The sequence below is a fragment of the Rutidosis leptorrhynchoides genome, chromosome 3 (assembly GCF_046630445.1).
Source record: "Rutidosis leptorrhynchoides isolate AG116_Rl617_1_P2 chromosome 3, CSIRO_AGI_Rlap_v1, whole genome shotgun sequence".
Lineage (NCBI taxonomy): Eukaryota > Viridiplantae > Streptophyta > Magnoliopsida > Asterales > Asteraceae > Rutidosis > Rutidosis leptorrhynchoides.
In genome coordinates this window covers 465,192,870-465,207,096 of record NC_092335.1, presented here as the reverse complement: position 1 = coordinate 465,207,096, position 14,227 = coordinate 465,192,870, and the positions used below count along the sequence as shown (strand labels likewise).

The 14,227-nt window shown below is 33.7% G+C and overlaps 1 protein-coding gene across 1 annotated transcript; it reads left to right on the top strand.

Annotated features, from left to right (window-relative positions):
* The first annotated feature begins 203 nt into the window (after positions 1-203).
* On the top strand, positions 204-3,733 carry LOC139898079 (mitogen-activated protein kinase kinase kinase 1-like). Its single transcript, XM_071880788.1, has 8 exons — positions 204-1,103; positions 1,737-1,821; positions 1,934-1,996; positions 2,089-2,246; positions 2,399-2,471; positions 2,563-2,622; positions 3,096-3,209; positions 3,335-3,733. The coding sequence occupies exons 1-8, from the start codon at positions 235-237 to the stop codon at positions 3,545-3,547; spliced, it is 1,635 nt and encodes a 544-aa protein (XP_071736889.1). The 5' UTR covers positions 204-234; the 3' UTR covers positions 3,548-3,733.
* Positions 3,734-14,227: the final 10,494 nt, after the last annotated feature.

Genomic DNA, 14,227 nt, shown 5'->3' with positions numbered 1-14,227 from the left:
CATCCAAACACACCCGAGGGATATCATTTACAGTAGCATTTTTCTCCTACATTAATTAATGTAATCCATTAAAAAGTTGGATTATATAATCTCAACTTTGAAGGGGTAGTATTGACTAATGGATAAACTTGAAGTCGCGTACTATAACTTCCGTTGTATAAATACATTTTGATTTGATAAAATGAAAGTCAACAAATCTCCACCAATGTCCGCCGTGAACTCTCACCGGAAAAAATGTACACAAAACAGAAACAGTTAGTACGGAAACTTGACCGAAGAAATGCATTCAAAAACGTCGATTACGACGCTTCAACGTCTCCATCATCATCTTCATCTTCATCACTTTCACCAATATTTGATTTTCAATCAGCTCATCGAACTCAATCACTCGATATTTTATCGTTATCCGATCAAAATAGTTACCGAATTGAAGGAAGTGACGGAGATATTGATTTCATTTGCCGGTCGCTAGGGTTTTCTTCACCTGACGATTTCGCAATTCCGGCAGCTGATTGGGAAGCTCATAAAGCTTCTTCAATTACAGGTATTAGTTATTTTGAATCTCCGGCTAGGATTATAATTGATGATGACGTCGTCAGAACTGTATCTCCAGTCAGAGTTAGGGTTAGTGATGACGTCAGCAACATCAGATCTTCGGATAGTGCTAGGACTACTGATGAATTCGGCAGAATTGGAAGTTCAGCTAGGGTTAGGGTTAGCAGTGACGTACGCAAAATTGCTAATGATGAAAGTGTCGGTGTGTTACAAGATGGTAATTGTGTGGTTAAAAGTAGAATTAAAGGTGTTAGGCCGCCACCGGTATTTGCACGGCCTCCGGTTATACCACAAGTGATTATTGATAATGGCCCTGTGATTAGAGATAATGCGGTTGCTGCGGTTGTTGGATCTGCTGCTGCTGTTGTTACAGATGGAGACACTACTGGGATGGTGATATTAAGGAATGATGATGAGGAGAATACTGCTACCGAAGTTGAGTATTTTGTGTCACCTAATGGATCGGTTAGCTGCAGTATAAAAAACTGGCAGAAGGGTGATTTTCTTGGGAGTGGTTCATTTGGAACTGTTTATGAAGGCTTCAATGAGTAAGTGATGGTTCATTTTACCGCTGTTATAGCATATATTTCATTGTAATAGTTTCATGCTCGATTTGATACAACACAATGCAATATAGTTACCCTCCTCACGATATAAATTTTTGATACAACACAATGCAATATATTTCATTGTAATAGTTTCATGCTCGATTTGATAATATAGTTACCCTTCACGGCTTCACCTTCCATCATATAAGTGGATCATGGCGAAAATTGCGATGATGATATGTCCAATATCCCATTTGAGCATCCTAGATATAATGGACATGGTAAAAAGATAATTAGATTGCACAAATAAAAGCTCCTTACTTTTAAAAGATCTTGAACTGAATGCGTATAATTGTTATGTTATAGTATTAATAATATTGATTCTAGGTTAAATTAGGCATCTTTGGAAGAGACAGTCGACCTCTTGAAGTCGGCCAACGTTTTTGTTTGGTATAGTGGTTACTTGATCCAAGGAGAGGTGTCTAGCCTAAGGATTGATTTTGAGCCAACTTTTGTAACATTACTTTTATAGTCATGTGAAAACTACCACGTGCATAACCATAGTTGACACCATTGCCTATTCTCTTTTTTGTTTCACGTAATCCACTTAGAGGAGTTGTATGTTTATTGCAGATATGGGTTCTTTTTTGCTGTGAAGGAGGTTTCTTTGCTTGATCAAGGAACCCAAGGAAAGCAGAGCCTTTTTCAACTTGAACAGGTGATTTTACAGTGCAGCAGTTTTCTGTTTTTATGCATGGGTCATGGGTGCATAGTCATCAAATCCTGATTTGCTGCTAATTGAGTTGTATTTTATATTCCCATTGTTTCAGGAGATATTTTTATTAAGTCAATTCCAACACGATAACATAGTTCGGTATCTTGGGACAGATAAGGTATGAGTTTTTTTTCCATTAGAATTTCCTTCTTTTATTCTTAAAAATGTTATTTATATAAACTGATAAAAGTTCGTGATATGATATCTCAGGATGAAAGTAAATTGTATATCTTTCTTGAACTTGTACCCAAAGGTTCACTCGCGAACCTATATCAAAAGTATCGCCTGCGGGATTCTCAAGTCTCTACATACACAAGACAGATCTTGAATGGTCTGACTTATTTGCATGGCCGAAATGTGGTTCACAGGTGAAAATTCGTATTTAGTTTTGTATGTTCTTATATTTTGAAGTTGAGTGGTCAGCCACTTGCTATATTATCTTTTATTTCAGCTTGTTACTTTACCATTTTAATGATTGTATTATCATCTGGCTCATTAATAGTGTATTATTCATTTTCAGGGATATCAAATGTGCTAACATATTGGTCGACGTGAGTGGCTCTGTGAAGCTTGCAGATTTTGGATTGGCAAAGGTAGCTGGCATATTATTCTCTTCTATTATCATGATATGATTTTCTCTTACAAGTTACAACCCATAAAAACTAACAGAAAGTGTATGTATAGGCTACCAAGTTGAATGACATCAAATCATGCAAGGGAACTCCATATTGGATGGCACCTGAGGTTAGATTATTCTCTTAATATATAGTAGAGATGGCAAAACGTGCTCGTCGGTTAGTTTGGCTAACAGGTCAAAACGGGTCATGTAGAACTAGTCACTTTAAAGTATGGGTCAAAACAGGCTGGGTCAGATTGTGACCACCATACACATATTAGCGGTTTTATTCAAATTTTTCAATAACTAGGGTATAAGTTATGGTTTCATAAACAAACTTATTGAGGTAATTTACATTTTTGAATTAATAATAGGGAGGTTGTATGCATAAAGTTGAATTTTGACAACTTACAACCCGTTTGGACCTTGGCCCATTCCCCTTTTAGATGTATATTTTGTTTGACCCGTTAGAGTTATAACCCAATCCAAATTGACCCATGCAACCTGTTTGACCCATTACAATCCTTGTTATTGGCTTATTTGCAATTGAACGCTTAATGATAGATATATGTCATTTTAAATATTCATCATACATCGTTAGGTTGTTAATAATCGGAAGAATAAGGGCTATGGACGTGCAGCTGATATATGGAGCCTTGGTTGCACTGTGTTGGAGATGCTTACAGGTCGAGTTCCTTACTCCCACTTGGAAGGGGTATGTATGGCACGTAACTCAATATTCTATTCTATGTTTATATTTGTACAAACCTACAAATCAATTTAATTTTGATATTTTTATTCGTGAGGTGTCTTAATGAGATGCTTTATTTTGATCTATAGATGCAAGCATTATTTAGAATTGGCGGCGGAGAACTTCCTACTATTCCTAAAAACTTGTCTGAAGAAGCCAAGGATTTCATACTTAAATGCTTACAAGTTAACCCAAATGATAGGCCTACGGCTGCCCAGCTGTTGAAGCATCCGTTTGTGAAGATGCCGGTCTCAGTGAACCTAAGCCCAGGTTCTCCACTGTGTAGTAGGATACAATTTTAGGTAACCAATCTTTATTTAACATTTGGGATTGTACCTTTTTTTTTTGGTTCGGCAACCGTTTCATGGTGTCCAAGTAAGTTTTGTATTATGAGGTTGTCAAGGTTAGGTCATATGTTATGACAATCAACTGTAAATAGCTACATGTGTAGAGTTATGTAAGTTGGCCAAATGAAAAGGAAAGACGTTTGCGAAGAAATGAATTTTTCTTTTTTCTTTCTTTCTTTCTTTTTTTTTGGTGCTGCCTTTTGATCTGTTATACTGCATGAGTTTTAGGGTCAACATGTTCATAACTTAAACCTAAGCTGTTTTTTTCCCTTTTGTTATTGTAACTAAAACTTGAGTTACCTATAAATTAAATACAGGAATAATTAGGTAAAGTTTTTCCGAGATGACTTAATTTTCACTAATTTGAATCGAGTCCAAGTTCTTGTAATTTGATTAAATCTATATACTATATATGAGATGATTTCATATATAGTATTCAACATTATGTTCAAGTAAAATTGTTGCTGGTAGAAGTTAAAAAATCTGCAGCGGTTACGAAGGCTGCTCAATTGTGAAAGTTGAAATGGATTAATTCTAGATGTTGTTTGGACTAAATGATATAGGTTAGTCTTGTATTGGTAGGTTTGGTATGTGGGTTGTTTAGCCTTTTTGTTTGTTGGGCATTGGGTATGTCGGCCTGTGTATGTTTTGAGTTTGTTAATGTATTCAGTTTATTTGCGGGAAAATAAAATGATATGATTTCATTTTTCATGAGTGTATTGTTTATTTATACTGAAAGATAAGTAAGAAAAGATAGATATCAACGTTACTTTACTCAATACACTTTGGATCATGCAAACACAATTATCGTGTTATCTTTACAAAACCTATATATAACCGTTGTTTCTTATCCTATTTCTATCCCAAGCTAGTGGCATGGAACAATTCTCATGCCATTACCTCAAAATCATACAAATACTTAAGGGTTTATCCAAAATGGTCCAAAGGCAAAAAAATATCAAAAATATCTTATGACATTTTGCTGATGAATAAAAATTTGTGAAATTTGTTCCCTCAAGACGCAAATTGCTTGCGTATGAGCTGATTTTTCGGTCAAGAATAGTGTTCTTTTTTTTTTTCTTTTTTTTTTTTTTTGGAATTTTACATGTAGTTAAAGTGTTCTTCTACAAGTCTAATGAATTCATACATTAAAATTTGAACATGTTTTGCTCCTTTCTCTGTTTTTTATTTTAGTCGTATAGTATGTTGAGAATGTTTTCTTCTCTATTTTGCAATATAAAAAATGTTTTATAATTTCATTATTTTAGTTTTATATACTTTTTTATATAATATTACTGTATAATGTATGTATTAATTAATGAGTATAGACTAGCTTACAAAAATTATGTTCAAAATTTGCTATTGATAGTGACCCGATCCTACAACCCCAAAGGTGAACTTCATATGCATTCATAAATTTCATCTTTCATTTTTTCTTTTTTATAATTTAGTTTTCATTTTTTATTATTAAATATTATAATTATTTGTTAATTATAACTTATAACAACTTATAACTTAATTATAATTATTTGTAGTGTTTGTTAGTCGATTGCTTATTGTTCAGTTTTGCTATTTTTTTTTTGGCAACACTCGTCTTTAGATGGTTTTTTCGATAGTAAAATTTATAGGTTTGTTAGTTACGCTGTGTGTCATGACTTCTTTTGTATCGTTTCACACGTTCTTTCTTCGGTTGATAAAAAACCTTATTTAAGTTTAAGCTTTTTTTTTTTTTTTTTTTTTTTTTTTGATAAATCCTTTTACATTATAATTATGATTATTATTAATTATTATAATTATGATTATAATTATAATAATAATATAATTATTATAAATATTACTGTATAATATAATTATACTTATATTATTATTATTATTATTATTATTATTATTATTATTATTATTATTTTATTATTATTATTATTATTATTTTATTATTATTATTATTATTATTATTATTATTATTATTATTATTATTATTATTATTATTATTATTATTATTATTATTATTATTATTATTATTATTATTATACTAAATGAAACCCCGAGTTAGGTCGATTGACAACCCAAAAACGACAGCCCTACCCACAAATATACAATTTTTCCCCTCAACTTAACTCACTTCTCAATTTCTTCAGGGGTCAAACCCGTAAATTTATTAAACTATTTTAAAAACATAAACTAACACCCCCAAAATTTTTGTTGGTCCGTATCTTCCTTCTAGACGAGGGTTAAATTCTTCCACCATCACCGTAAAACCAGAAATAATTTTACGAACACAACGCAACTTGGTATACGCGAAACACACGCTTTTTAAATAACGACAAGTATTTCGAGCTATCATCAATGCATAACACACTCGCACCACGTTGTTTCTTATTCTGTAAATACATAACGCCACATTAAATATGAATACGCAACCCGAAAGGTCCCGTCGCATCGCGCGGACCGATCTTTTTTCTAGTTATTATTATTATTATTATTATTATTATTATTATTATTATTATTATTATTATTATTATTATTATTATTATGAATTAACTTAGAAATTACTTTTGGTAAGTCACATGCATATCCATCATCTTCTCCGGCCAATCATCTGGCGGACGATGATGTAATATCAATGTCAAAGTCAAACGGCTTTCCGTTTACAAAGTCGAGTGATAATCGAGTTAATTCATTTCTAATCTTCAATTTCCCGGATACATGGTCTCGTGAGGATTGCCGGAAGGTTTTCGAGAATTATGGGACTCTCAAATACGTGTACTTTGCACGAAAGAGATTGTCGAGTGGCCAACGATTCGGGTATGTTCATTTTGAAGGCATTTAGGATATTGATTCTTTTGCAAGAATGCTAAACACCATACAAGTCAATGGAAGATGGATTCGTGCTTACGAAGCTTTGGAGATGAATGTAGCTAAACATTCATCGAGTAAGAATCGTGATTTCAAACTGAATATTGATGGGTTTGAAGAGTTCCTACCAGCTCCATGGAATCAGGGATCATTGAAACCATCAAGATGGGAAGGGAAAAGTTTTGCAGAATCACTTGCAGGGATTAATCGTAACCCCGAGGTATCGCAGATTCCTAATTCTAATCACATCGAGATAACAGTCGGGGGTAAATGGATAGTTTTCGATCTCCCTGATTCGGTAAGCAATCATAACCTCGTTTTTAGCTTCAACAATGACCGGCTAATTTGGACTCTGGTTGAAGTAAACAAAATGAGTGTCGATTTTGTTGATGGCGGTTTGCAATCTGAACCGCCCAAAGATAAATTCGTGGGTAACATTGAACTATCGGGTGAGTGTAAGGAATCGTCAAGTGAGAATGAGGTATCATTAAATATGGGTGAGCTTAACCGATCCTCTGTTGATGATAACAAAGGAATCCCTGCTGATGAACAAAGTAAGTGTGTACCTGCTGAGGACTTTGATGAGGTGGAAGAAGGTGAGGTTAGGTCACCTGATTACAATGAGTTTAGGGTTCCGTCTGACGTTTCTCCGACACCGGTATCCACACCGGAAGTTGTCGTTGATGAGGTGGAACTATGCAATCGTGAATCTGCAGATGGTGAGGTTAGGCCGGCTGATAACATCGATTTTTGAGCTTCGTCCGGCGATCCTCCGGCGCCGGTATCTACATCGGGGGAAGTCGATCAGATGTCGGATGAGGTGCAATTGCCGAGGGAACATATTGCGTATTCCAAGATGGGCGATGTTTGTTCCGAGGATAATAACTGCACGCGTGATCCTTTTTCATTGCAAGCCCCAATACACATACTTCGAAGTTTATATGATTATTATACAGACGAGATGTTCTGTTTTGGGGATATTATTATGCGCATTATATGTTAAGGTCGGTTACCAAGCCAAGCTATGAAAGCAAAGTAAATGTTATGTATCGAGAGAATGATTTTATACACAGGTTATGTGTATGATATTTTGTACACGAGATATGTGTACGGTTATGAAGAATTTTTGAAAACTAATTTCGTACACGAGATATGTGTACTGTATTTAAAAGATATCGCATGTACATTACAGGTGGGTATAAGATTCGGGTCCATTTGTACCATGCAGCATTTAAATCTTGTGGTCTATCAAAATGATGAATTTGATTTTTTTTATGATAAACCTATGAACTCACCAAGCTTTTGGTTGACACTTGAAAGCATGTTTATTCTCAGGTATGAAAGAAATCTTTCGCTGTGCATTTGCTCATTTTAAAGACATTATTTGGAGTCGATCATCGCAATGGGACCATATGTTGGTGACTTCGTCCAGATGGATTAGGACGGGGTACGATAATACTAGCATTTTTGTTAACCATAATCCTTAATGTTGCATAGGATCCTAACATAAGCATCAACTTTAGACAATCATTAACCAAAAAGCAAAAAGGTGTCCCCCTTATCCCCTCCCATAACCCACGGCCACCACCACCTCCCCACACCCTCACCTTCTATAAATACCAAGCTTATTCATCCCATTTCACACTTGATCTCATTCACAAATTACACACACTTACTCTCAAATTCTCTCTCTAGTCTTTCTCACTCTAAAAAGTGTAAGTTTTAAACTTTCTTCTTCTTCTTCTTCTTCTTCTTCTTCTTCTTCTTCCCTTCTCATTCACGACATCATCATCATCAAAGGGTCTAGCTCTTTAGCTTTTAGATCTTGTTATATCTTGTAGATTCAAACTTGGATTTGAATCCTTCAAGAACATGGAAGATTCAAGCTTTCTAGCTTTGAATCTTCACTTATTTTGTTAGATCTAAATCTTGCAGCTTTTAATCTTTGTATTTTGTTGTAAAGATTCAAACTTGTGTTTGTAATCTACATGTAACTTGAAGATCTAGCTTCATGCTTCAAGGATCTTCAAGAACAACCAAGATTCAAGCTTTCTAGCTTTGAATCTTCATTTCTTTTGTTGGATCTAAGTTTTCTAACTTATGATCTCATTATTTTGTTATAAAAATCAAAACTTGTGTTCATGATCTTCATGTAACTTGAAGATCTAAGCTTTATGCTTCAAGATCTTCAAGAATACCAAAGATTCAAGCTTTCTGGCTTTGTAATCTCATAACTTGTGTGAAAAGGATTCAAGCTCTCTAGCTTAGGGTTCCATTACTTTATTTGATCAAGATTGTGTTCATACTTGTTTGATTGAAGGAAAGTTTGTAGCTTTAGTTGTAAATAGAACTTGTATTTGTGTTAAGACTAAGAATATGATGTAACCTTGGTTCATCATCCTTCTAAAACTCTTAAGTGAGTTGTATTCTTACTTGGTCTTAACATATTGTGTGTTTATGGTTGAATCTTGGTCAAAATGATGCTAACACATCAATGAGTTGTACACTTGAAGCTACAAGCATCAAGGATGAGAACCGTGATGAGCATCAAGCACCAAGAATCCCACCGGAGCACTTGTTTACTATTTTTCGGGGTCTGATCAGACTCCTGGACTTCTGGAAAATTGATTTTCAAATATTTCATTTCAGTATATGACTTTTCGTTTAGGCCTCGCCTAAATCCGATATACGGTTTAGGATTTATAGCCTTCCGAAAGTCACTACGCCTTTTGTAACGTTGTGCTGAAATTTCTGACCTACTCGCACTTAAACCGTCGCCACGGTCAAACGAAGACGAGTTAGGTTCTGAAAATCGGTCAGCAATTAGAGGACTCACATACAGAGCCTTGGCCACTGACTACGCGTCTTTTCGATTTGTATAGAGGTCGTAACAGTTGTCCAAAGTCAGCATTTTGTTTCGATCTCTATTCTTGTTAAACTTACCTTAGCTTTGATGAATGATGATGATGTTGATGATGTTGATGATGACACTTAAACTTAATTTATTCACTTTTAAACTTTTGGGGACAACATACTGACCCAGTGACCTTTGACTTAGGTTGACGACCTTTCGGACCGACTTACTACCTGCATACGTTTCATATCGACTTTTACTGCTTATTCACTGTGAGTTATAGCATCCCTTTACTATTTTTACTATTTTTGGGACTGATAATACATGCGCTTTTTACGTTTTACATACTAGACACGAGTACTTAAACTTTATATATGTGTGGGTTACAAAACAGCACAAAGATTCCCCTTAGCTTGGTAACGTTTAATCATTGGTTTCCTACCCGTGAACGCGAATCTTAGATATGGATCCATAGGGTTTGACAACCCCACTTGGGCTAGTCGCGCTAGCAGACAACGGGTGTGTGATGACCCAGAAATTTCTGACCAAATTTAAACTTTATCTTTAAATGATTTAACGTTTCCGACACGATAAGCAAAGTCTGTAAAACCGAATCTCAAAATTTTTGAACTATTCAAGTACCCTTCGGTTGTTCTCAACGATTCGCGAACCATTACATGTAAATAGATACATATATATACTATAACTTGAAAACGTAATAAAGTTTTAATTGTTTAATATCGTACATTAAACTTATTGGTTTAAATATTTATTTGAATATATATGATAAGTTGGAATATTAATTGTATGAATAACTTGCGACGTATATTTAAAACGTGTTTATGAATGTTGAAAATATATATTAACTTGGTCATAAAACGATTTGTTATTATATATATATATATATATATATATATATATATATATATATATATATATATATATATATATATATATATTAACAAATAGCGAGACAATGATTTATAGAAGTAAATGACCAAAACACTCGAAAGTTTAAGATACACTTTGAATGATATAGTTTATTGATAATTTAAGACTATATTTTGACAAAGGTACGAGTCACAAAACGTAAATTGCGAGTTTTCTAAGCGTACAAAAATGCGTTCGAGAAATCGGAACTGGGACATAAGTCGAGTGACAACGTACGGGTCATCGGAACAAAAATTACAAGTCAACTATGCACATGAATTTAATATAATATATAATTAATTATTTAAATTATATATATTATATATATTATATAATAATATGTCGACAAACAAGAAAACAAAAACATTTTGAGCTGGATCAGGCGGCCATGCGATCGCATGGCAAATACACTAAAAACCTATGCAATCGCATGGGCATCAGATTTCAAAAAGTTGCCTATAAAAGTCCAGTTTCTGCTCGAGTTCTTACACATATATTACTCCATGTGTAATATTATTATTATTTATTATTTATATTAATTATTATTATTATTATTATTATTATTATTATTATATTATATTATTAAGATTATTATTATTATTATTATTAATCTTAATATTTTTAGTAATATTATACATAAAATACTACGACGAGGTCATGAGCTTGTCACTTTCAAAATGGTTTTTCGAGCGGGATAGAGCTAAGGAAATTATGAGTTATAGCTATGGAGGTTATGGGTATGATTTGGGGATTATGCTCGTAAAGTCAAACCTAGTGTTTATCATCTCCGTTACGTTTACGTACTTTCCTACAATATTGAATCTCAATATTGATACGTAAGCACTCATATTTTATCTTTTATATATTAATTGTGTATCCATGTCCAGTGCTTGAGTATATATATTTATACATGCTTGTATGCTAAATTTCGTCGTTAAACAATTATAATGAATCACGAATTAAATACATATATTACTGGTAAAAGGTATATGATATACATGTTTTTGAAAAGCTGGCGAAAAATCAATAACTTTTCATTTAGATATCGAATAGCTTCGATGAACGGATTAAAAGATATGATCAACTGAATTATGATTGACGTTAATTGAAATTGCTTTTGAATCTGCAATTAAGATATAAACAACTTGTTTACGAGATTGATAAAATGGATTTTTAAATATTACCAACCGAGTAACTGAAATCTTATATAAGGCACGTCTCGTTTTATTGAACAATTGTCAAAACTGATTGTTTTATCATATTTTAAAGCCTTATAAAAACTATAGTTTAATTTTACAAGAATTGGAAAACTATGTGAAATATTAAAATGATTCTATTGCCATGATCATTCAACTATTGTATGGAGTCAGATTGACTTTTTGAAATAACTTTTGATAACTATTGTATGTCGATCTCGAGCATTAGGATTGTGATACACTATGACCTGACCTAGCTTGATAAACAATTATTGACCAACATATGTTCTCTAGGTTGAGATCTACGATTATTTGGTAATCCGAGTTTCGGTCACATTTTGGTGAACGACTTTTTATGCGGCTAAGGTGAGTTTCATAAGATCCCTTTTACTCTCTACATTTTTGGGCTGAGAATACATGCAAATGCTTTATTAACCGATATACAATATTTATATGTGTGAGTTTCATTTGCTCTCTTTTTAATTGCTTTTGCAATCTATATTTTTGGGCTGAGAATACATGCATTTATTTTAAATGCAATGGACACAAGTACATACTAAATTCTACACCGAGTTTGAACCGAAAATCCCTTAGCTTTGGTAACTAGTAACTGCCGGTTATAAGAACTGGTGGGCGCGAGTAGTAGTATATGGATCCATAGGGCTTGATATCCCCGTCCGAGCTAGAGCACTAGCCTTTTAACGAACGTATGCTATTTGAGAAGCGTACACGTTGGTTTGCGTGTATTATTAAGATGATTATACAAAGGGTATAAATTATATATACGTTAAGTTTAGTTACCAGGGTGCTCAATTTCGTAGAATATTTTGATAAACGTTTCTGGATTGAAAAACTGAAATCTTGTGATCCACCTTTATATACAGATTATGCGAAACACTAAAACTATGAACTCACCAACCTTTGTGTTGACACTTGTTAGCATGTTTATTCTCAGGTTCCTAGAAGTCTTCCGCTGTTTGCTTATATGTTAGACAAGCTATGTGCATGGAGTCTTACATGGCATATTTATCAAGGAAACGTTGCATTCACCAAATCATCGCCATGTATCTTATTTTGACTGCATTGTCAATGGAAGTATTATTGTAAACTATTATTTACGGTGATTGTCTATATGTAGAAATCATCAGATGTCGAAAACCTTTGATTTAAATATTCATTTATGGTGTGCCTTTTCAAAAGAATGCAATGTTTACAAAACGTATCATATAGAGGTCAAATACCTCGCAATGAAATCGATGAATGACGTTTTCGTCCATATGGATTTGGAGCGATCGTCACAGTTGGTATCAGAGCGTTGGTCCTAGTGAACCAGGTCTTGCACGAGTGTGTCTAACTGATAGTTGTTAGGATGCATTATGTGATGACCAGAAAATTTTTGACTTATTTAAACCAATTCTCTATACGATTTATTATTTTAACACGCTAAACAAAGTCTGTTAGATTGAGTCTCAAAATTTTAGAACTGTTTCATATATACAATTACCTTTGATTACTCTCGACGATTCATGAACAATTATATGTATGTATATATATATGTACAAGTAAAAACGACTTTCCTACAGTAAAACCCTATTTGCTACAGTAAAACACTATTTGCTACAGTAAAACACTATTTGCTACAGTGAACACTATTTGCTACAGTAAACACTATTTGCTACAGTAAAACACTATTTGCTACAGTACACTATTTGATGTCGACGAACTAGCAAACAAAAACAGAAAAGGCGGCCATGCGATCGCATGGCAAAAACACTGAAAACTCATGCGATCGCATGAGCTACAGTAAACGGAAAAGTAATATAAATACGCCTGTTTTGCTCGACGAATTTCACATATTTTTTTCTTCAGTAATAAAAATTTATATTTAAATTATAATTATAATTTTAAATTTAAGTTTAATAATAATAAGGTATATTCGAGGGTGTTTTAAATCGGGTTTTAAACCACTTTAAGCTAAGGAAATATTGGGTATTGTTCGGGGTATTGTTCTTGAATCCAAGGCCAACCATACAGTCGTCTACCATCATTACGTCTACGCAATTTGCCTACAATATTGAGTCTCAATATTGAACTGTGAGTTTATAGTCTCCCTTTTTAAATACTTTAAATATTTTTGGGCTGAGAATATATGCAATTTATTTTAAACGCGATAAGACACAAGTACATACTAAATTCTACACTGAGTTAAACCAAAAATCCCTTAGCTTTGGTAACTAGTAGCTGCCAGTACATAGGATATGGACTGGTGGGCGCGAATAATTGTATATGGATCCATAGGGCTTGACATCCCCGTCCGAGCTAGAGCACTAGCCTTTTAACGGACGTATGTTATTTGAGTTTAAGACACGTTGGTTTGCGTGTATTAAAACGAATGGGGTAATTATCACTATAGCGTTAAGTTTAGTTACCAGGGTGCTCTGTTACGTAGAATCTATTGATAAACTTTTGATGAAATCTTGTGGTCTATCGTTATATATGTTTATGACTCGAGCAATTAAACCTATAACTCACCAACATTCGTGTTGACTTTTTAGCATGTTCTATTCTCAGGTCCTTAGAATGCTTCCGCTGTGATGTGCTTGTTGCCTGCATGGAGTCTCTCATGCTTTGTACAAAGTTTATTGCATTCAAAATAAAACTGTGTTGTGTAATAAATAATTGGACTGTGATGTCAACCTGTAAATTAAAGACTTATGTATTTCGGGGTTTTGCTTATACCTAAGCACTCGCCCACATGTTTATAACTTTCTATGTTTAGAAAGTCACTTATTTTAATGAATG

What these genes read in the sequence shown, in the direction of transcription:
- LOC139898079 (XM_071880788.1), top strand. Translation starts at nt 235, where the DNA reads ATGTACACAAAACAGAAACAGTTAGTACGGAAACTTGACCGAAGAAAT. An exon ending in GGCCGAAATGTGGTTCACAG is followed by an intron (nt 2,247 to 2,398) that starts GTGAAAATTCGT and finishes ATTCATTTTCAG; the next exon opens with GGATATCAAATGTGCTAACA. An exon ending in CATATTGGATGGCACCTGAG is followed by an intron (nt 2,623 to 3,095) that starts GTTAGATTATTC and finishes ATACATCGTTAG; the next exon opens with GTTGTTAATAATCGGAAGAA.